At 39.9% G+C, this 23,604-nt stretch overlaps 2 protein-coding genes across 7 annotated transcripts in view; one reads left to right on the forward strand and one right to left on the reverse strand.

The window, feature by feature from the left end:
- CPSF2 (cleavage and polyadenylation specific factor 2) overlaps nt 1-17,319 on the reverse strand; it is a 33,719-nt gene extending 16,400 nt beyond the window's left edge. For 2 of the 6 annotated variants that reach the window (XM_031036809.2, XM_031036807.2), the window contains exons 1-9: nt 16,340-16,469; nt 13,844-13,905; nt 8,694-8,869; nt 7,334-7,493; nt 7,149-7,254; nt 6,019-6,148; nt 4,002-4,117; nt 2,006-2,193; nt 1,055-1,345 (exon numbers count right to left, since the gene is read on the reverse strand). In XM_031036809.2, coding sequence (XP_030892669.1) covers nt 1,055-1,345; nt 2,006-2,193; nt 4,002-4,117; nt 6,019-6,148; nt 7,149-7,254; nt 7,334-7,493; nt 8,694-8,842 — 1,140 coding nt within the window. In that variant the 5' untranslated portion in view covers nt 8,843-8,869; nt 13,844-13,905; nt 16,340-16,469. Of the gene's footprint in view, nt 1-1,054; nt 1,346-2,005; nt 2,194-4,001; nt 4,118-6,018; nt 6,149-7,148; nt 7,255-7,333; nt 7,494-8,693; nt 8,873-13,843; nt 13,906-15,711; nt 15,787-16,339; nt 16,470-17,185 lie in introns of those variants that run through there. The other 4 variants (XM_081830032.1, XM_006741361.3, XM_081830033.1 and 1 more) reach the window with 4 other exon arrangements.
- A 198-nt stretch (nt 17,320-17,517) lies between these two features.
- On the forward strand, nt 17,518-23,313 carry NDUFB1 (NADH:ubiquinone oxidoreductase subunit B1). Its single transcript, XM_031036810.2, has 3 exons — nt 17,518-17,670; nt 22,106-22,250; nt 23,201-23,313. Exons 2-3 carry the CDS (start codon nt 22,114-22,116, stop codon nt 23,235-23,237), a joined length of 174 nt encoding a protein of 57 aa, XP_030892670.1. The 5' UTR covers nt 17,518-17,670; nt 22,106-22,113; the 3' UTR covers nt 23,238-23,313.
- The last annotated feature ends 291 nt before the right edge of the window (nt 23,314-23,604 follow it).

The raw sequence follows: 23,604 nt of genomic DNA on the forward strand, positions 1-23,604 counted from the left end.
CAATGATGGATAGTACACAAATTAAAAGTCCCAATGGAACCAAAGAATTGCTGGCATGAGAGTATTAGAGCAAGTCAGCTGTAAGATCAGAGTGGGATAATTGAGATGGAGATCTTCAGGGGTAACCCGTAACAAGGTGAAGGGTATGACCATAAGAGTAGACAGTATGATTGTGGAAAGGGATGGCTAAGGTGGAATGGAGGAAAAGATCATTAAGAAACAAGGTGTCAAGGAACTAAGAGGGCCAAGGCCTTGGACAGATCACACATATGGACACTAGAGTCATCAAGAATGCAGTCCTGAGTGAGTGGACAGGAAGACTGTGGACCAGGGTTAAAGTCACCAATGAAGGACAGAGAATGACCAAGGGATCAGTAAATGTCAGAAGGGGTCAGTGTATTGTCAAGTCTGATGGCATGACCTAGAGAGGGAAGAGAAATGGCTTGAAACCTGCAGAACAGAAAAAGGACACCTACCCCACCCAAAGTATATGAAGCATGAAAGAGGAAAAAAGAGTGTCTACTTGAGAGGCCTACAGGAAAGACTATTGTTACAAAACAGATTTCAATTAGGGAAAGGATATGAAAAGAACTTTTCAAAGAGCACTTGAGAATACAGGGTGTGTGACACCTTCTGGGCATGGTTCCAGAGGATAACATGGAAGGGTTAAAGAATGGGAATTTCCAATAAGGAGCTCTGAAGTTTGTGCTATTAAAGGCTCTCTATTGTTACTCTGGTAAAAATCTGGAAACAATTTCATTTTTGGTCCCTGATTTCTATAAACATCATGCATGTGTCCCCCAGTTTTGTTTTGTTTTTTTTTTAAGATTTTATTTATTTATTTATTTGACAGAGACAGCGAGAGAGGGAACACAAGCAGGGGGAGTGGGAGAGGGAGAAGCAGGTTTCCCGCAGAGCAGGGAGCCTGCTGCGGGGCTCAATTCCAGGACCCTAGGATCATGACCTGAGCTGAAGGCAGATGCTTAACGACTGAGCCACCCAGGTGCCCCTCCCCCAAACAGTTTTAAGATAAAGTTCACATATAAGCACTTACCTCTATTTCTGTAATTTTTTCAGAAGGATTATCAATTAGGAAACGTGCTAAAGTCCCAGGAGTAGTTCTGTAAGTTAGAATGATTGAGTTTTTAGGGTCCTGACACCACTGAATGAAGAGATCCCTTGAAAATCCACATTCCAGGTCAGGCTGGCTGGCGAGTACCACTTTGGGGCTAGGTACCCGAGCCAAGTCGGAAAGACCGTGACATAAAGAGAGATGGCGAAACTGAAATGGATTATTTCTTTTGTCTTCAAAACATCTCATCAATTTGTCACTCATCCATTCTACCTAATATAGGGGGAAAGGATGACCATAATTAGAAAATACTAGATTATAACTGCAATGTCTTCCACAAAGTCTAGAAGTTCCTGGTCTGTCTTCTTTTAAGTCTTTACCACCAATGGTTCTTTAAACATGTACCATTCTGATGAGCAGCTTACTCTCTGTTCTGTTCCCCATTATATCCTCCCACCCCCATAGTTCATCCCTAAAAATCCAATTTTGCATTATATTTCAGTTACAAGTCACCTTAAATCTTACTGAGAAAGCAGAGTATAAGTTTTAAATAAATATCTTACCCAAAATTGCTATTTCAAGGGAAAGAGCTTATTCAGAAAGAAGAGAAAAATGGATTCTAACATTTATATCCTATGAGGTAGGTTCTACTTTTGTCCCCATTTTACAGATTGTGATACCAAGCGTTAGGGAAGCAACTTGCCCAATCTGTAAGATGGGGACAAAAACAGAACCTACTTCATAGGATCTAGAAGGACTAAACGAAATATTCCATGTTAACACACAGAACAAATGGTTCATTACCATTATCATCATCACCATCAACCTCTTCAACAGAAGAATAAAATCCAAAGGGTAACTAAAACATTGTTTTCCAGAAGTCCAATTTCTGTAGCAAACTTCTGTATTACAAATGACACCATGAAAACAAACCTGGGACTTGGAAAACTCCACCACATTATAGCTGACATTATTCAGGAGTGCCAGTGAGTAGACACCCAATCCTGCATCTTTAGTTCTCCAGATTTGATCAAGGAGTTGAGCAAGTTCCAAAACTCTGCCTGCAGTGTCCACTGCTATTAATACATTTCCATCACCTCGAAGTGTTTCCAGGACATTTGCTAGAAAACAAGAATGTAAAATCCATAGAGAACATAACAATACCTTGCTGCAAAATTAAAGATGACTTAATCTCCAGTATAAAGTCTGAAATTTATAAATAAGCAATTATTAGGCCAGGTACACAATTTTAAAAATTCCACTCAGGTTATTACAACTACTTTTTATTCTGTGAATGTATCTTCATAGGAATGAAAGACAATGCCATTAATTCTCAATTTTTTTTCACTGAAAAAGTGTAAATCAGTGGTCCCCAGCCCTCTTCACCCACAGTCCACATAAAAAATGACATTCATACAGTACACTGGGGCCAATTATTTACAACTTTGTTACAAATGATTCCCAAATTTATACACACAAGTACACACATTCATACTTTATTTTGTACGTACACATTTTGTGTGTATGTATGCCTACACAATAAAATATAGATCAAATTCCCTCTTCCAACAAAAGTATCTTTAGGAGTAGATTTCCTCGCTCTACATTAAAGTTGGCTTGGAAACACTTGGTAAAATCAAACTCTAGCAAAAACAAACAAAAAAACACAAGAACTAAACACTTTCTTAAAGTGAATACAACACAATACACAAACTCTGCCTTTTTTTTTTTTTAAAGATTTTATTTATTTGTCATAGAGAGCGAGAGAGCGCGCCCAAGCAGGGGGAGTGGCAGGCAGAGGGAGAAGCAGGCTCCCTGCTGAGCAAGGAACCCAATGCAGGACTCGATCCCAGAACGCTGGGATCATGACCTGAGCCGAAGGCAGATGCTCAATCGACTGAGACACCCAGGCATTCCACAAGCTCTGCTTTTTAAGTAGGTATATGAAAGCAGTGGTTTCAAACATATTTAAAAGTAGAATCTAATTTTCCTGTTGAAATCCCATGTAGCTTATAAAAAAAAGAAGGTAAAGCAGCTGGAGCCAAAGCAGAAGCAACCAGGGATGGCCCAGAGGCTCCTCTTTAGAACTGAGACTACTAGATTAGAGTGTAAGACTCCCAACACCAAAAATCAGTGGACTATTTGCATCCTCATGTATCTCCTTTGCTCATTTTTTTTTCTTTTTTTTTCCTTTGCTCATTTTTCTTTTAGAGTATGTGTTTTTCTAATAGATTTTTTTTTTAAGATTTTATTTATTTAAGAGAGAGAGAGAGAATGAGCACACAAGCAAGGGGAGCAGCAGGGGGAGAGGAAGTAACAGACTCCCTGCTAAGCAGGGAGCCTGATGCGGAACTCAATCCCAGGACCCCAGGATCATGACCTATGCCAAAGGCAGACGCTTAACTAACTGAGCCACCCAGGCGCCCTTTTTTAATAGATTTCTATGAGCTCTTTATATATTCTGGCATTCCCTAGACCTATATCAGTGAATGCCACATAGAGCTAGCTATGTGCTGAATGACAGGGAGAAGTCAATCTCTACACCTATCCCATAAAAGCTGAATTCAGATGAACTAAAGCATCTTTTTGTACAAAATAATGATATGGTCACATAATATTTTTTCAAAAATATTAGAGTTAGAGGCACCTGGGTGGCTCAGTCAATTAAGCATCCAACTCTTGATTTTGGCTCAAGTCATGATCTCAGGGTCGGGAGATTGAGCCCCACATGGGCTCCACACTGGGGGTGGAGGCTGCTTAAGATTCTCTCTCTCTCCCTCTGCCCCTCCCCCACATCTCCCTCTCTTAAAAAAAAAAAAATTAGAGTTAACCAATCTCTCATGACAAGAAAAGTGTTAAACAAAATAGAAGAAACAGTAATTCATACTACCATGCACCTCCACAGAGGACATTACTATGTAATACGTACTCAGAAGCTGCTCGTCTCTCTGTTTTCTCCGAGGTTGCACATACGTAGCATTAAAGGAATCTGTGATAAGCAGGGAGGGTCTGCTTAGCATTTCCAGGGAACATCCATTTAAATGGCTATAACAAAGTTAAAGAAGAGGAGTATTACATCACTTCAAATAAACAGCTGCTTATCTCACCTAAAAAATAAGCAACTTTCTTTTAAAAGATTTTTCCTTCCCTAACTATAAAAGGACAGGTGCTCATTAATAAGAAATCTAGTACATTAAAAAAAAAAAATAGGAAAATTAAGATTTTCCAGAGTTCCATCACTCAGAGAAATCAATATAATATTTTGGTATACATCCTTCTAAGCATATAAATACACTTTTCTTTTTTTTTTTTTTAAGATTTTATTTATTTATTAACAGAGAGAGAGACAGCGAGAGAGGGAACACAAGCAGAGGGGGTGGGAGAGGGAGAAACAGGCTTTCCTCAGAGCAGGGAGCCCGATGCTGGGCTTGATCCCAGGATCTTGGGATCGTGACCTGAGCCAAAGGTAGACGCTTAACCAACTGAGCCACCCAGGCGCCCCCAAATACACTTTTCTAAGCATATATATGTGAATATATTTTACAAAACCGGTATCTCATGTATACGCCTCTATACTCAGTTCTATACCCTGGTTTTCTCCCATGACACTAAAACTGGTTTCTAAATCTATTTTTTAACAATTGTAAAAACCTCTTACTGTGTATTTTATCTGATCACTTCTCTTTGTTTAGGTTACTTTTCTCATTATTATAATCTCAAAGAACATTTTTGCAAAAAACTTTGATTCCATTTCTGATTGTTTCTTTAGGCCACATTCCTAGAAATTATTTACTACAATACACAATTTTGCTAAATGGCTTTCCAGAAAGATTTAACCTTTTTCAGAAAGCTCTACCTTTTCCAGAAAGAATGAGCAACTCACTATTTCCTAGAAGAATACTACCATTTAAACATCATTTTAAGGATATTTAATTTTAAAAAGAATTACCATTTAAAGTTTTTTACTTTATAACTTTTGTCCATTTTGTAACTGGCATCTTTTTGATTGGTTAATACCTGGTCTTATACACGTAAGCCTTTAGCCAACAAGCTGCAAATATTTTCCCTATTTTATTGGTCTTTAGTTTACTGTTTCAGATGTTTTGAATCTGTATGTAATCAAATCTATCAGAGTTTTCCTTTGTAACTTGATCCGCTGCCTTTACACTCACAAACTCTTATCAGAGATTAGACTCACCCATACGGTTTCATTTTCTATTTAATTCTAATCCATCTGAAATTTGTTATGTGGTAAAAAACAAACAAGAAAAACTACAAACTGACTTCTTCCCAAAATGTTTGAATACCATTTACTCGAATATCCATACCTTCCTCATTAATCTGTGATTAAAAGAGCCTAAAACTTATTAGTCTTATATACTTCTAAATAGAAGATACAAAAGATCTTGAGGCTACTGTAATCTCATACAAAATAACTATGAACTTAATGTACAGAAATTACAAAAGAAGCCTCTATGAAACTAAACGCCAAAACAATTTTATAGTAATGCTGTGAGTAGAAAACAAAGTATTTAAAATTACAACTACTGTGTCCCTTTTAAAAGGAGTTTGACTTTAAATATAGTTATAATTACTAACTTTACAAAAAAAAAAAAACCCACAAAGGTCCTTCAAATAACAGGTCAAGTAGCATATAAAATATAATTTTACGTACAAAAATTAATCTCCTTTGCAACATCTCCAGAGAGTTATCTGTTTTAGACTGGATACTTACATGTCAGTTTGTAAAATACATTATCTCTTATATCAAAGTTTCCCCTCACAATGCAAAAAATTCACTATTTGAGGCCTTTAAGTAGTTCTAGATTTCTAGTTAAAAAAAAAAAAAGAACTTTTTAGTTTAATTTAGTTTAATTTAATTTTCATTCCAAAGAATGAAACAATACCAACTGCATTTCCATTAGCTTTTGTCTGGATATACCTACATCTCCCTCTTGTGGTTAAAGTCAACTGCATACACAATTTCTTCTTCTCCATCTTTGACTATTTTCCATATTGTTCCACCTATCATATGACCAGCTGGCAGAGGTGTGATAGACAAGCCATGTCCTTTACCTATGTTAATAAGAGAGAGACAATACTCAGATTTCTTTTACAAGCCTAAAGAAAGCTTATTTATTTGTAAACTATTTTTAATAGCTAATATATGCAGTGATACAAAATCCCAAAGTAAAAAGGCAAACACTGAAAATGCAAGTCTCACTCTTCTGCCCCCCCCAGCTACTCCATTCCCTCACTATAGACAAACTCTCTTGTCGTTTTGTTATGAATTCTTGCAGACGTATCTGTGTTCATAAACTGAAATATTATAGAGATTGGATTTAAATGCCAGTACCCTATTAAATTACTTAATATGAATGAATAAATTTGAATATTTATTCGGTACACACACAATCAAATGTTTCCATTTTTGCTAACCTGAAATTGACAGAGTAACAATACAAATCTCATGGTAAAAAATTTATCCTATAGAAAAATTAAGTACAAGCCCAACTGTTGTGACATTGTTATTTCTTGGTCAACTCATCAGAGTCCACCATGGCACCATTTTCTCAATTTCAATGCAAGGCTTCATATTTAATCTCCCTCCACAGATGAGAAATCTATACTTAACAGAGGGCTTCCTGACCTAATTAAGTAATAAACTTCTTAATACCCAATTCTAGAATTCAGTTATCTTCTACTATGCTGCCAAGGCACTGCATTTCCTTCAAGACTTCAATCACTACATTTAGTCATCTGAGCCCCTCAACCGTGAACTCCTAGGAGGAGGATCTGGCACGTTACCTTTGTGCATCATACACAAACACTAAATAAGTCAATCCCAAGTTAAATGTGAAAAGGCTTGAGCTATTAACATTGTGTTAGTATTTAATCTGGAATGTTTTAAAATCCAAATGACTTGGGAGAAGTTCAGAGTTCCATATGAGAACATGCTAATCTTTTCTTTTTCAGACCAAAGTGCCTATGATTTTTACTACAAATTCCCCTTGTACTTTTCAAAATCAGTTAAACCCCCTTAGTCCAATTACTTACTATTGGAATCATTTTTTACCTTTCAAATTCACAATCTGAGAGAATTTTAACTGCTGTATTTTATCAAAGGCTGCATCCACATCATCTAACGTGAAGAGTGTAAAGTCTTCTGTATTGTGTCGAGACTAAAAGAAGCACATAAATCAGAGGTTAAACATGATCACTACAGGAGTGTAAAAAGCAGTTTTTAATTGCTTGAGTTACCTGGTAAAGATCATACATGAACATCTGTCCCATTTTATAAACAGGAATGGTCGCGTAGATAGCACAGTTCAGACCCAGCTTCCCGACGGCATACGGGAGAGCACCAAGATGAAGAGGATCGGGGTGGGACAACAGTACTGCATCAATTTGGTGAACATGCCTAGGAGAACATGATCAAAATGGCTTCTCAATTTCTCCAATCTTGTTTTTAAGAGTAAAGACTAGGCTGGGGTAAAAGAGCAGAAGAGCTGAAATTATGATACCTAGCAATACCAGTTATTACTACCCCGTCCTGCATAGATATCAAAAGTATGGTATGTGTTGCACAAAACAGAGGATGTCTATACACATAAAAAAAGAAAAAAGAGCATCAGTAGATACCACACATAAGCTGCTTGTGAATGGCTGTTTCATATACTATTAAAGTTCAAGAACTCAACTTGAAATTTCAGAAATTGTTAGGGAGAGGATATTTAAATGGCCATATATTTATTATGGATTTTTGCCTCTGCTTTTTAGCATGGTGACTGATAGCATATTCACTATAGTGAAACTTCAATTAATAAAGCATATGGTGGGCGCCTGGGTGGCTCAGTTGGTTAAGTGACTGCCTTCGGCTCAGGTCAAGATCCTGGAGTCCCAGGATCGAGTCCCGCATCGGGCTCCCTGCTCGGCAGGGAGTCTGCTTCTCCCTCTGACCCTCCTCCCTCTCACACGCTCTCTGTCTCTCATTGTCTCTCTCTCAAATAAATAAATAAAATCTTTAAAAATAAATAAATAAATAAAAATAAAGCATATGGTCTCACTGACAGAAGAAATTAGAAAAAAAATGTTTTGCTAAAAGTTCTCAGTTTTTAAATATTTAAGTTCTCTTTCCTTCCATAATTAGTACAATACTACAAGCATTAAGTGAATTTTTCTTTGATAGATTAGTATCCTTTTGTATCTCATGGTCATTATTCTGGGCACCAAAGCTCAATATGAAGGATCAAAAGACATAAAAAGTAAGCTAATGTGATCTGATGGCAGACTTTTCACATGGAAGGTTTTTCCTCTCTTCAAATTCTTACACAATTATTCTTCTCTAAAATTATGGTGCAAAAAATCTCTACTGGGATCCATTAGCCAAGTAACACTTAACATTTTACTGAATTTCAATAAACACAGTTTATAATGCAATCAAAACTTTACAAATGGAAACAGTCACTATTTGGCTCTTTGGAGTAAGTAAAACTAAGCCTTTTACTATAAATCAAAATAGAGGAAAGAAAGCAAATACCGTATATCATCAAGATGGTATTACAGTGTAGAAAAGAGAAATTCATTTAATAAAAGTCTAGAAATATGAAAAGTAACTTACTTCCTCAGAGAATCTATAATATCCATAGAAAAGTGCTCATCCCAGCCACAGTCCAACAGAAATCTAAACTCATCAACTTGCAGAAGATAGCAAAGAGCAGACTCTTCTTGAACCCCAGAGAGGGTAGTTAATTTGATAATAGATGTCATTTTTGGTCCAAAAACAATCCAAAAAGTCTTCTCAAAAGAAATAAAAACATAATTAAAAATACATCATAGTCTAACAAACAACGTACAAATTAACATTGCATCAGGTTTCTAAGTGGGCAGAAATTCCATAAACATAGAGAGAGCAAGAGAGAGAGCATGAGCAGGGGGAGGGGCAGAGGGAGAAGCAGACTCCATGCTGAGCAAGGAGCCCGATGCAGGGCTCGATCCCAGGACCCCGGGATCATGACCTGAATTGAAAGGCAGACACTCAACTGACTGAGCCACCCAGGCGCCAGGCGCCCCAGAAAGCAAACACTTTAAAGACCTATTTCCATCATTGCTAAATTTCAAAGTACAAACATGATCTTATGTACTCTTGTTTACAATGAGTCCTTCAGTGGCTCCCAGTGTGGCTTAATGAAAAGCAGTAGACATGGGGCGCCTGGGTGGCTCAGTCTGCCGTCTGCCTTCGGCTCAGGATCCAGCCCTGCATCTGGCATCAGGCTCCCTGCTCTGCGGGAAGCCTGCTTCTCCCTCTCCCATTCCCCCTGCTTGTGTCCCCCTCTCGCTGTGTCTCTGTCAAATAAATAAATAAAATCTTTAAAAAAAAAAGAAAAGAAAAGAAAAGCAGTAGACTTTAGAATCAGTTTCAGATCTGAAACTACTACTAGGTGGTTCTAAGCAATTAATTAACCTTTCCTCACTTATGTATTCCAGCCTATAAACATGAGTATTAATAACACACATAAAACGGAGCGCCTTGGCATAGTTGGTTAAGCGTCCGACTCTTGGTTTCGACTCAAGTAGGGATCTCAGGGTCATGAGATAAAGAGTTCCGCATCTGGCTCCATGCTCAGTGCAAAGTCTACTTAAAACTTTCCCTCTGCTCCTCTCCACTCCACCCTCACCACCCCCCAGTGCACACTCTCTCCCTCTCTAAAATAAATCAATCTCATGGGGCACCTGGGTGGCTTAGTCAGTTAAGCGTCTGCCTTCGGCTCAGGTCATGATTCCAGGGTCCTGGATCTAGCCCTATGTGGGGCTCCCTGCTCATCGGAGAGCCTGCTTCTCCCTCTCCTCCCTGCTCGTGCTTTCTCTATCTCTGTTGCTCTCTCTCTCTCTCAAATAAATAAATAAAATCTTTAAAAATAAATAAATAAATCTTTAATATAATACACATAAAAAGGATGCTGGAAGATTTCAAATAATGTGTAAATTACCTAGAATAGAGACTACCAAGTTCCTCAATATATAAATAGATAATTAATGAACTCATTCTTCAAGGTGAATCTGTGCTTCCTTTATTTTTCTCTGTGATGGCAATGATTTTATTGCATTACAATGATTAGCCTTCATGTCTCTCTCTCCTATTAGACCAGGGGTCCTTAAATAAATAGACCCCCTTGAGAATCTGATAAAAAGCTGTGGACTGTTCCTTCTCCCCTCAGTCGTCAAAAAACAAACACATAGAAATCCACATACTTTTCAGGCGTTGAATGTTAAAAATGCTTGCGCTGGAAAGTAAGCAACTAAAAAAACAGAGGTAAAATCTCATGTTTGCAATTCCTAAAAGAGAACCTGACACACGGTAGGGGCTCAACATATATTTGATGGAATTTATGTTGGGATGCCTACTGTGTATATTTCAAGGAGATATAACATGAGCACATCTATTAGGATTTAAGACCTAGAATTGCATGCTATTAAACAGATGTTACAAAAACATTCATTAGCGAAGTACAGCTCCACAGCAATATTTCAGATCTTAGCTCCTTGAAGTAAATTAGCCTTCCCTGGCCAACTATGCAAGTAGGAGAGGTCACGCATACCTGATGGTCTCTTACCAGCTACCCAAGGTCCTATCAACAAAGTCAGGTAAGCTGTCACCTTTCATGACAATGTGTCAGGAGACCAATCCCACCACATTTCCCATCCTTTTTCTCCCCAGTCACAGGCGAAGACCCAAGACTCCTCGGTTGTTCATTATCACTGATGTGCACATCTGCCAGTCGGATCCACTCCTCTACTTTCTATCCCTCCCAAGTCCTTCCAGTATGTCCTCTGGAACGATGCTGCTTACCCTCACCTGAAACTGCACCTCTTCCCTGAAGGTTCTCTTTCTTCGCCTGATAACCTTCACAGGAACTGTTTCTCCTGCAGCCTTTTCAAGGGTTTCTTCCTTGTACCCCCTGTGCCTCCAAAGCAGGAAGTCTGTGCTCCTTGCTCCTCACTGCAGCTTCCAAACCAGATCTTCTCCTTCCTCCTCCAAATACTCCGGGCCCTCCCAGATAGTTCACTAGGAACCTTCCCTCTTCCCTCTTCACTGCTGGCATAGGTTAATCGGACCTCGTTCCCTGAGGACTTTAATACCTGATTTCGGTCTTCCTCAGTAACTCCGCTACAGACTCTAGTCCCCTTTCTCACTTCCAATAACCTCGCCTCACTTCAGCCTCCCACCACCACGGTTATGCCCTGAACCTCATCATCTCTGAGCTGCACCATTTCCAAATGTTCACCTTCTGGCGTCTCATGCTCTCACTCCCGCCTTGCTTACTCAGTAATCCCACCTCGAACATCCTTCAGCCTCACCGAATCTCTAACCCCCCAACTGCTCTTTCACCCTCTCCTGTCTCCATTCATGTCCTTCCTGTTGATCCACAATCCACCATGAGTATCTTGCAAACACGATCAAGTATCTGGCCGCTCTAGTCCTTCCTTGTACCAGCCTGGCAAAACCCCAACCCTGACTGACTCCAGTCCTTCACTTTGCCTATTCCAGAAACTGAATGTTGCCAGAGAAAAAACAAACAAACAATCCCACCACTGTGCTACTTACTCTTTAAAGTCAAAAATCTCAAATGGAAAAAATATATATACATATATCAAACAGGCACTAAGCACTACCTATCAATCTGAGTTTTTGTAGTAGGTTGACTATCTCTGAGATATGATTTCACATCACCTTTTCTCTGCTCAAGCATCATGCACCACTCCCTCCACCCTACTCTCAGCTGATCATCTCACCTCATTCTTCAGTTAGAAAACAAAGTCATTAGACAGTAACCCATTCTCCAATACCAATTCTATTAATGTATCTGCATGAACACTGTTGTGTCTCTGATTACAAGGAATCAATGGCACTGCTCTCATCCAAGGCCAATCCCCATGAGTACTCTGGATCCTATTCTCATTTTTTTACCTTCTAGAGGACTGAACCTCTTCATTCCCTCTTTTCCCTGCAATATCCATGTATCATTGATGTACCATTCCTATTAGCATACGCAGCTCCTCTAGAATTTCCCAATTTAAAAGAACCCTCTCTTAATCCTACAATCCCCTGCAAGTACTTCATCACTTCTATCTCCCCTTTCACAGCAAGTTCTCAGAATATTTGTCCACAAATGTGTCTCCACTTTCTCGCCTCCCATTCACACTCCCAAAGCTAGCATCTTCCTCCACCAGCCCACCAAAAGTGCGTTCACCAGGGCGCCTGGGTGGCTCAGTCGTTAAGTGTCTGCCTTCAGCTCAGGTCATGGTCCCAGGGTCCTGGAAATCAAGCCCCACATTGGGCTCCCTGCTCAGCAGGAAGCCTGCTTCTCCCTCTCCCACTCCCCCTGCTTGTGCTCCCTCTCTTGCTGTGTCTCTGTCAAATAAATACATAAAATCTTTAAAAAAAGTGCTTTCATCAAGGTCACTGACCAACCTCTATGCAATTTAAGCCAATGGGCATTTATTTCTCTGGCCTCAACTGGCAGAAATCATAGCAACATTCAGTAAAAGTAAGTGTTCGGCCTCCTTGAAATGCTCTCCTCCCTCTGCTTCCGTGTCAACCCTCTCCTGGTTTTCCTTGTATCTAACTCGTCACTCCCCCATCTCCCTTGCTAGTTACTTTCTTTCACTAACCTCTAAATGTGGCAGTGCTCTTCAGTAGGACTTATTTCTTTCTTTCCAGGTAATCTCACCAGTTCCGCAGCCATAAGTATCATCTGATCTCTGATGGCATCATCCTTGAGTCCTTCCTTTCCTTTGTATCCCACATCCAATCTATCGGTAAGTGCTGCATTTTTACCTCCATCCTATTTCTCAAATTTCCTTCCATCTCCATTGTCACTAAGATCTCTAGCTAGTTTGTATATTTTCCCTGCCTCAAATTTATTCTCTGAGATGGTTTTCTAACAACTCTAAAGTCCTTCCCTACCTGTTACATCCTGCAACATCACTCCATTTCCCTCAAAATACTGCTCTCTATACCTGCTACTTATTTACTTGCTTTGCCCACCCCCATCTCTCCTCCTCACGCCAGCACTAGATCATGGACTCCATGCAAAAATAGACCTTATCTATTTTGGTCACAGTTATCCTCCAATGCCTCCATAGTGCCTAACACATAGTAGAGGGTCAATAAAAGCTTCTTAAATGAATGAAGTATGGCTCGTGTCAAATGAGCTTAGTACCCTTACCGCACCATTAACAGTTACCTATTTATATGCACTTCCCTTTGTGAGAGCTCTCTTGAGTGTAAGACCAGGCTTGATCCATTTTTGTATCCTTACTATATTAGCACATGTTTTAAACACATAGCAGTTGTTCAGTAAAGAACTGATGAAACAAGTAAGTTAAAATTAAAAATATATTGGCTTAGCATGTTCCTATTTGTGAGGTATGAGAAATACAAAGATATTAATTCTCCAATTTGGTGAAAATCATTTATAAATACAATTTTGGAAAGGATCTACTAAAAATTCTCCCTGCCGAAAAGTTTCCTGTATGATAATTATATTAATGGCCTAAGAGAAACTCTTTTTAACTCAAATCCACCTTAACTTCCCCTTTCTTTAGATTATGAAGTGAAAATACGAAAGATCTTGCAGACAGAAGTAAATGAGTTCATGTTAAACCTTTTTGCACACAGACTCAGATTTCAATAGGTGAAGATATTTTTAATACAATTGCTCATAACATAATAAAGCTGTATCTTTATTAAACACATTCATTACTTACTGATATCTCAGTTGTACATAGGATGAAACACCATGAATTCAAGGGAAGAGTTCTTTATAAATCTAAAAAATAAAGAAATGAGAGTCTGATGAATGTGGTACAACAGAGTCACTTCTAATTATGGTGTCTAACTTCTATGTCGTGCCCTAAGATGAACATCACAAGCAGCGGCAAGTAGTATAATAAATGGTCCTTTTTTAAAAAAGAAACTTGTCATAATTTTAGGAAGCTAAAGCTTACATAAAACAGAGATAATAAAAGGATAATAAAAGACAAAAATAATGTACCAAATTGGTTATAATCATGAGCTAAAATATGCAGTTTAGGAAATAAGATTTTAAAAACTGACATTAACGTATGTTATTGAGAAGCATAAAAGAGGTGGGATCTTAAATTACTTGTTAAGGATTAGTAGGACCTGAGTAGAAAGAGACAAAAAGAAAAGGTATTCAAAACAGGGGAATAACATGATCAAAGGCACATAAAAACTGACAGAGTTTTAGTGGAAAAACCAGCCGAGCACACCTTCATATAAGCAAAAAAATGAAAAAAAAGTACTGAATAGAAAAGGGCCAGATAATGGAAGGTCTTGGACTCTGGACCTCGTTCTTCAGGCAACAAACATTTTAAGATCCATTTTTAAGTAAGATGACATAATACAGGAAATTCCGTATTTTAGGAAAATGAGCTGGTGGGTCTGATTGATTAGATAAGATACAGAAAGCAAGGAGATAAAAAGGAAGAGTATTTAGCAGACCACTTCCTCCTTCCAACTTTGCTGGTTCTATTTTGAGACTAAATTCCTCTAGCCTCAGATGTACTTTATAATCGTATGACATGAATTCATTAGTCCTTATCTAAGTAACCAAGGCTTGAAACTCTACATTTGATTCCTTCCTTTACTTCTTCTCGAATAGTCTGTTACCAACTCCTGATTATTTTTCCCTCAAAATGCCTCACCTGTGTATCAGCCCCTTTCCCTTCCTACCACCAGTACCTTAAAGCAGGGCCTCATTACCTTATATTTGGGTTTCTCTGTTTCTCTCCCTCCAGCCTTTCCTCCTTCATCTCAACCTAAACATGACTGTCAGATTAATCTTCAGAAACACCCCTCCACATATTAACCCTTGCTCAGAAATCTCTGAAGGCTTCTCACTGCTTGAAAAAACAAAAACCTGAATGCCTTAACTGGCAATGGAGGGCACCAGCAAGCTGCTGACATCACTGCTCACCACGGTCTCAAGGCCTAGCTCAAATTGCACCTCCATACGAATTCCTTTATCATTAGTCTAGACTACATCGAATCTGCCCAACAAAAATATAATGCAAGCCACAAATGTAATTAAATTTATTTTTCATAGCCACATTGAAAAGTTTTACAGGTGAAATTAATTTTAATATACTTTATTGAGCCCAACACATTCAAAATATTATCATTTCAGTACATAGCCATTATTATTGAGATATTTTACATTGTTTTTCATACCAAGTCTTTGTCCAGTGTGTATTTTATATTTACAGCACATCTCAATTCAATCTAACCACAATTTCAAGGGCTCAACAGCTACATGCAGCTTGTGGCTACTGTAATAGCACAAATCTAGACTCTAAAATCAATGCTTCGTATGGTACAGCATTGTGCTCTCCCACTCCTTAAGGTGCAGGTTGGCACCATTCTATTTTTATGTACATATCTTAGGCTTGATTTTAATGGTATCATCATCCATATAGTTTCCTGGACCAAAAACTCTGGAGTCACCCTCCCTCCACCAAACTGCAGCCACCCATTGAATCTTATTTGACATTTCAGAAAGGTCTTTCTTACACCCTTCACTATCCTATTTCAATTGAGGCAATCATTACCTTACCTCAATGACTACAATTTCCTCTTATCTAGTTTTCCTGTTCCAAGTTGATCCTCCATACAGCTGTCAGAGACCACCCTAAAAAAAACAAATATACTCATGCCCTTTCCTTGTGCATAGTATGCACCTTCTAACAAATAAAATCTAAACTCCTTAGCTGGAAATCAAAGTCCTTCACAAGTTGCTCTCAATCTTCCTCTTCGTTCACCAACCACCCTTGCACTGCATGCGCAAGCACATTTATCTTCCCACTCTCCCTCAGTATGCCAAAACTGCTCAAGTTTCTGCATCCAGGAATGACCTTCTCCTGAGCCTCATAAATTCCTTTTGACCCTTCAAAACCCAGCTGAAATATTTATTCCTTTATGAAGCTTTTTTGGTGGCCTCAGGAGGTTATTTTTTTTTTTACCTAACACAAACTGCGCACCAAGAATATTTATTGAATGGATGCTGAATGTATAGGCTAAGAGCAAAAGCGATCATCTTTGTATCGCCAAATTCAAGCGCAGCACTCAAAGCAACACACATGTGTGCTTAAAGAATGAACCCGAACCAGACCATCAATTCCTTCCTGACGGATACTACTTCATCTCAATTATCTCTCACAGTTACTCGCTCTCTCAATAATGACCTTGCATGTTGCTGACAGCGAAAGGGAACTAGGCAAAATCCAAGGGAAAACGAAGGAATCTGGGTTGGCCCTCGAGCTCACGAAGACCAAAAAGTCTTTTCCTGGTCAGTTCGGGAAGAGAATTGGTTTCCTAAAAAAAATCACAGGGGATATAAGATAAAAAATTAGGGGATGCGCAATGGATAACTCATGTTCGGCTGGTGACAGGAGGCCAGACTTGCCGGGGTTAAGGCTAGTCTGATCTCGTTTACTTAAGAGCATGTAATAATACAGAGTGATGGAAGCGCTTGAGGGCAAAGGGAGCCTGGAGGGCTGGGGCGCTGGGGGGTGGGGGGGGTGGGGAGCGGGAGGCCGAGACCATATTAATAAAACACGGTTAACAACTTAAAAGGTCCCTGGGAATCGACTAACTAAAAAAGAACGCCTACTTTGTGCCCAGGGCTTAGCAGCCTCGTGGTCTCTGAACCCGAGACCACGGAAGACCCCCAGCGAGGCGGCTAAAAACACAGCAACCACGAGGACCAAAGGCGCCAAAGCTGGCGTCGGATTAACTCCTCCAGCGCCGAAACTGAAAGGTCACCGGGAAACAGCAAAAAGAGGGGAGAACACAGGAGTGAATCGTACGGACTGCGCTACAAACACCGGGAGCTTTAGACCCACAGAGAAATCACGTCTCTTTCCCTCGATGAGCACTTCTGCCAGGCCCGGCCAGGACAGTCGCCACCGAAACCCCAAGAGCACGTCCCCAGCGCCCACCCGGACCAAGTGGAGCCAGGGTCTCCCTGAGGGCCGAGGACGCCCCCTCCCCCATCCGAAGTCTCGCTCCTTTCCTCCGCCCTCACTTGCCTCGTCAGTCCTCCCCCAACGCCGTCCACTGCCCTTCCCAACCCCTAGTCGAATCCAGGTTCAAGAGCGAGAAAAACTGATGCTCGCTCAGAGGCACCCGGGACGACCAGCCAGCAGAAGCCCCCCGATGGCGGCCGCCATTTTGAAACTGGAGGCGAGCCTCTGAGGCGGGGAAGGCCCAGGGCGATACCATCTTCGGGGGGGGTGGGGACGCAAGTGTGGGAAGGAGATGGCGCTTACGACTAAAGTCTCGTCACCCTGCGCCGAAGTCTTATTTTTAAATAATTTATAATGCGTGAGAGCTAAAATAAGTACAAGAAGAGTCCAACGTCAAAAGGAAGAAGAGGTATGGTTTCCCAGCGCCACCCCTCTCTTCGAGCGAGCGTAGCGAGTGGCAGGTCCCAAGGCCGCAGCTTCCGCCGGCGCCGGTGGTTGGGTCGTCGCTGCCCTTGGTCGTGGGGTCGTTTTTGGCACCAAGGCCGCAGGTGGGTCCGGGGTCCAAGATGAGCCGAGGCGCCGCGGGCCTCCGTTGTGCAGGCGGGGAGGGTCCACCTCTAGGGAAGCCCTCGGCGGCGGCGGTGTCTCTAGGCGAGGGGTGGTGCGGACCTCCCTCGGGTTTGCAGCGGTGGAGACGGGAAAGTGAAATGGGGGTTTCTTCCCGGGGACACGTGGGCTCACGTTTCGCACCTGACGGCTTTTGGAAAGGGTAGTGGGAGGCTGTCATTACTGGAAAACGTCTTTGGGGATCACCCGGTGACTGCCCCTGGCCGGACCGGAGAGAAGACAGGCCGGGATCACGCTCCTAGGCTGGAGGGAAGGCGCGAGCATCCCAGATTCGTTCAAGTTTCAGCGTTCTGTCTCGGTGCTCCCAGGATTGGAAACTAACCTTCTCTTCCAAATCGCAAACCCTTTTGAGCCGACCATTCCACACACAAAAAATCACTTTTTAAAAACGTAATACTTAATTTATACTAGGTTATTAAGACACGGTTGGTTCCAGACCTCAAGGAGTTCAGTTTCTCCATGCATCCAGCACTGCTTTTCATAGATTATGTATTGTTCAAAAAAAAAAAAAGTCGATCTAAAATGCTGTGGAGACCAATCAGAGATTAGGATTTAATTTTTGAAATATTTATTCATCTACGTTTTACAACATGAATTGACTTATAAAAATACACACCAGATCCAGTTTTCTTTTCAGAAGTTAGGCGGGAAAAATTGGTTGAAGAAAAAGTAATGTTAGGAAAAATAAGATAACGCTGAGTGAGGTCAGTCTAAATGTTTATCTCTATAGTTACCCTAACAGACAATAAAACACAAATAGCTTGGACCAAGAAGTCAGACTGCCTGAGTGTTAATCCCATCTCTGCCACTTACTCCATCTGTGACCTTAGGCAAGTCGATTGCCCCTGGATTTCCTCAACTGAAAAAAAAATATGCCTACTACATTGGGGACATTAGTGAATACACACATAGTATTGTGAAGATTACATGAGTTAGTGATTATGAAAAGCAATAAGAACCGTACCTGACAGTGCTATTAACAGTTATTTCTAGAGCTAGGCAAAAAATTTGAACCGTATTGGTAATAAAGGATAGGTGATCAGTTACATGATTCCTTGAGTCCATAAGATAAAAACTAGTTTTTCTTAGGAATACCATAGCAAGTCCCAGTTCTGAAGTAAAAGAAGGATTTTTCATGAGTCTTAATAAAGGAGACACTAATGGGGTGCCTGGGTGGCCCAGTAGGTTAAGCATCCAACTCTTGATTGCAGCTCAGGTGATGATCTCAGGGTGGTGAGGTGGTGTTCCACGTCTGTGCTGAGCATGGAGCCTGCTTAAGATTCTCCCTCTCCCTTTGCTCTCTGCCCCCTCAAAAAAAAAAAAAACACTAATAATGTGCAGTACCCTCATGGGCACCCATGTGGATGTCACTCTATCCAAACCTCAGCTTGTTTCATTGGAGCCTGTCCAGGACCTCACTGCCCTTTACCCATCAGATAAAGCCCCCTGTGGTCTTGGGCTCATGACCAGAGCCTGTCTATATCCCTCCTCCTATCCATTCTCCAAGAAATCGTTGTAGCTCACTTCTTAGGTCCATAAATCTTTGTCCTCCCCAGTCATTCACTCACAGTGAAATACAGAGGACAAATTACGTTCAATGCCACTGCTTCCGAAGTCCATTAAATAGATTATACACATGTAATATGAAATGTCTCATGGACTAACATTTGTCATTTACCTGTTAGCGATGGAATCATGGTGGCTGAACCCAACTCTGGATTTTGAATACACAGAATCCTTTTATCTATCAGTCTTCACTTACAGAGTGTATGTAAGAGCCTATGTGCAGCCAGAGTCTCAGGGGTTTGTCTCACCTCTTCTCAGATTCTCAGACTAGAGCCAGACAATAGCTACTTGCCCTGTTGGAAGAATGCCAACAACAATATGGCTTATAGCCCACAGGTGTCCATGGGCTTATTTAGAACAGTCTTGGGCTAAGTCAATAAGCACTTTGTTGTTGGTTAAAATACAGATAGTATCTGACTCACCTGTGCTGAGGGTTAGGCTTGACCCCCCTGTTAAGAAATTTGAGGAACCTGTGAGGACAGGTGACCGAATATATGGCCACTTGACTTCTACAGAGACCTACATTGTCTAGTATTTTGCAGTTTTGTGCTTTCAAAGTTATATTAGTTGATTAAGGCATGTATTGTTATTCCTATACTTGACTGGTTCAAGTTTATTAAACAAGTAAGTGGCTAACTTGGTGGGCACTTGGTCAGATTCACAGAGTGCTTCAGTATCTAAATGCAAATAACGTTACTTAAGGAAGGCATAGTGCTAAGAAAGCCACCATCCTCTAGGAAATAAGGTTGCCCAAGAACTATTTTCATCAAATCATCTAAAAAGTTCTTTCAACTATAGGTTTTTCCAGTCCCACAAGGAAGGAGGACCGAAAGTACCTATTTTGTTTGTTTTAAAGATTTATTTATTTGAGCGCACGATCTCATGAACGGGGAGAGGGGCAGAGGGAGAGAATCTTGAAACAGACTCCCCGCCAAGTAGGGAGCCTGACCTGGGGCCCGATCCCACAACCCATGAGATCACAACCTGGGCCAAAACCAAGAGCCTGATGCTCAGCTGACAGCCACCAGCCTACACCCCCCGCCCAAAAGTCCCTATTTTGATAAAGGCTCCACAGATGTTTTTGATACGCAGTCAGGTTTGAGATTTCCAACTGTAGACGGTAGACTAAACCTTTAATTAATGACTAAACTGTAAGTTACATATTTTAAATAACTTGTTAACGTTACATAGTTTTCCAGATTGGAACCTGCTGTATGTAATATTACACTTTATCATATAGAGTATAGAGTAATTGTGCAACTGTTAACTTCATGGCCATTTTCTTGCCCAGTACCTTTAGATAGTGATGAAGTTTGAGAAATAAAGAATTGAAATGTGTTAAGTGTGAGAACCAGTGTCTTAGGAGAGGCAGGAATCCAGTCTACCTAACCCTAGCACAGTTTAGTGCTGAGCACTTTTGTCGGCAGTATTCTCTTACCAGGGTGTTGTCACATGCCTTCTCAGCCATTGTATATGATTTATTCATCTTAGATTCATGCATAGACAGGTACATTTTGATTTCATCTTTAGGTACAAGTTTTTGCAGAAACTGACAATTCAACTCTTTTTTTTAATTAAGGCAAATTTATTTTCCATATGGTGACTTCTAGTTCTAGTCCTCCTCCTCTACCTTTTAGAAAACCTTAGAACTTAAAAGCCCTTAAGTACCATAAATATCAATTCGAGAAGAGGTCTTTGAGAGAGATATTGAGATCTAATAGAAAAAGATTTTTGGAGGAAACCTGAGCTTGGATTCCAGCTCTGTACTTAATACCTGTTTAGGTTAAGCTGTTTTCTAGTCTATAAAATGAGGATAATAATAGTTATTTCATGTTATGTATAAGATTATATGATGGCCCTGGTACCTAGTAGTTATTCTATAAAAGTAAATTCCCTTCTGTCCCTATCTTTTGTAAAATCTTTGAGTTGATATTGAGATCTACCATGACATTGTTGAATGCAGTGGTTTTTTAAAATTTCTCTCATTTTATTTCCTTTCAAAAATTAGTTTTCAGCTTTGTGCATTAGCAGTATTGTAGTTAATGGGGTTTATCTGAGTCACAACTACTGCTAATTGAAAAATTAGTTTTCAATAATGATAACTAAAGAATTCTGCTTTGGGCATAATAGTATAATTATATTTGTTTTAGCATTGTCAGAGGTTCTAAAAATATTTTACACGTGTAAAAGTTTTAAATTAATAGTTGGAGGGTGCAAATATTCAGCCTTTGCAGGTAAAATTTTCCGGGGTCCAAAATGAGCCGCAGGTAAAATTTTCCGGGGTCCAAGATGAGCCGAGGCGCCGCGGGCCCCCGTTGTGCAGGCGGGGAGGGTCCACCTCTAGAGAAGCCCTGGGCGGCGGCGGTGTCTCTAGGCGAGGGTTGGCCCGGACCTCCCCCGGGTTTGCGAGCGGTGGAGACGGGAAAGTGAAATGGGGGTTTCTTCCCGTGGACAGCTGGGCTCACGTTTCACGTTTTAGTCTAGTATTTTTTATACTCTCCATTTCTCTGTGCTATACCATATCAGACCACTAGTGGAGCTAAAAAGGAAGTTAATAAATTGATTTTAGTGCAGTGCAATTTTTATACTAATCATTGTCACCTGTATAATTGTCATCAAGTAGATTTTAAGTTGTATACTACATTCTGATGCCAAAGCAAATTTGAAGAGGCTTATTATGCTTGTAACATCTATCTCCTATATTCAGGGCTATCCTCCTGCTTCAGATGCAATTTTTCAAGATATTTCAAAAGCAGTTATATTTCTGATAATCTTTTTTTTTTTTCCTAGCACTCAGGATGAATGTAATTCAGATTGTTCGTGACCACTGGGTACATATACTTGTGCCCATGGGGTTTGTCCTTGGATGTTATCTAGACAGAAAGAATGATGAAAAGCTGGCTGCCTTCCGGAACAAGAGTTTGTTGTTTAAAAGGTTAGTTTGTACACCTTTTTTAAATGAACAATTAACCAGTTCTTGGAAATAAGCCTTTTTAATATCATATGTGCCAAAAATAAACAGAAGGGGTAAATTTTCCCCCGAGGACTTATATTTAAGTTATGTTATTTTGCAACATTAGTTGTTGTTTAACCCTTCTACAAAACTGTATGATTATTTTGGAATGCCAGCAAGTCTTCAGTTTATGAACAGGCTATTTCAAATGTTTGAATTTTTTTTGGCATTCAGGATGCACTGTAATATAGAAACAAAGTTTTAAACCAGCTCATCAAAGCCTTTAATATAGCTTTCACATATTATCATATATTATCTTACTTAAGCCAGAACATAGCTGAAATCTGTGGCACTAATAGTGGCTTGGTGCTGTATTCACAGCAACAGTGCTTGAGAGCTTTAGACGTGGTGGGTGAGTGATCAGAAGGCAGCTGGCCGCTGCCTGGTCCCAGTGTGTCTCTGGAGATGGCTCTTTTGGCAGCAGAGAGTTAGTTAGCAAGACGGGGTGTCTGCCACTGGGTATGCAGTGAGGTGGGAAGAAGCTCAAGGGACCAGAGGCTTAAGCAGCACTCACAGTCAGTATGGAGAGGAGGTTTACAGTTAAGGATTTTAAAAAAGATAAAATGAATTAGAAGGGGTTTAGAAAACCTCAGATGAACTCATTGAGAGGATAATCGCTTTCGTACAGACTAAGAAATTGCAGTTCCTTAATCAGGAAAAATGAAATCAAAGGGATGCATGAGAGACTTGAATGAGTATGTTGAGTCTATATAAAAATTTTAATGGGTCAACTTAATAGAATATAAAATATAGAATTTAATAGAATATAAATAGAATATAAAATATAAAATATTGAATACTCTTCTGACTCTCTACCCCCCATAAAAATTAAATTTGTACTTTTTCCTTTCTTTCCTTTTTAATTTCTACAGGGAATTGAGACCCAATGAAGAAGTCACCTGGAAGTAAAGGCCCCTGTGACTGAATTACAGAATGTTCACATTTTAAAAATTAGAAGAGAAATAAAAACACATTCATTATTTAATTTGAAGTGTGATTCTTTTTATGCCGAAGCAGTCTTCCACATTTCAAGTAATAGGCACACTTAGCTTAAAAATAAATTATTGAGTACTTGATTGTGTATTGATGTTAAATTTACAATTAGTGTTTCATTTTCTTTTCCTCATTTTAGACCATAGTACTATTAAATTGTATAGCCAATTTTTTCCTCAGATATTTTTCAGAATTTTTTTTTTCAAACTGTGTGCTTTAGAAGGATGGTGCTAACAGAAAATTTTAGTGACCTTGAGTTTGGCAAAGATCTCTTAAATGAAAC

The sequence above is a fragment of the Leptonychotes weddellii genome, chromosome 9 (assembly GCF_054177405.1).
Source record: "Leptonychotes weddellii isolate Sample4059 chromosome 9, ASM5417740v2, whole genome shotgun sequence".
NCBI classification, from domain to species: Eukaryota; Metazoa; Chordata; class Mammalia; order Carnivora; family Phocidae; genus Leptonychotes; species Leptonychotes weddellii.

What these genes read in the sequence shown, in the direction of transcription:
- NDUFB1 (XM_031036810.2), top strand. Translation starts at nt 22,114, where the DNA reads ATGAATGTAATTCAGATTGTTCGTGACCACTGGGTACATATACTTGTG. An exon ending in AAGAGTTTGTTGTTTAAAAG is followed by an intron (nt 22,251 to 23,200) that starts GTTAGTTTGTAC and finishes TAATTTCTACAG; the next exon opens with GGAATTGAGACCCAATGAAG.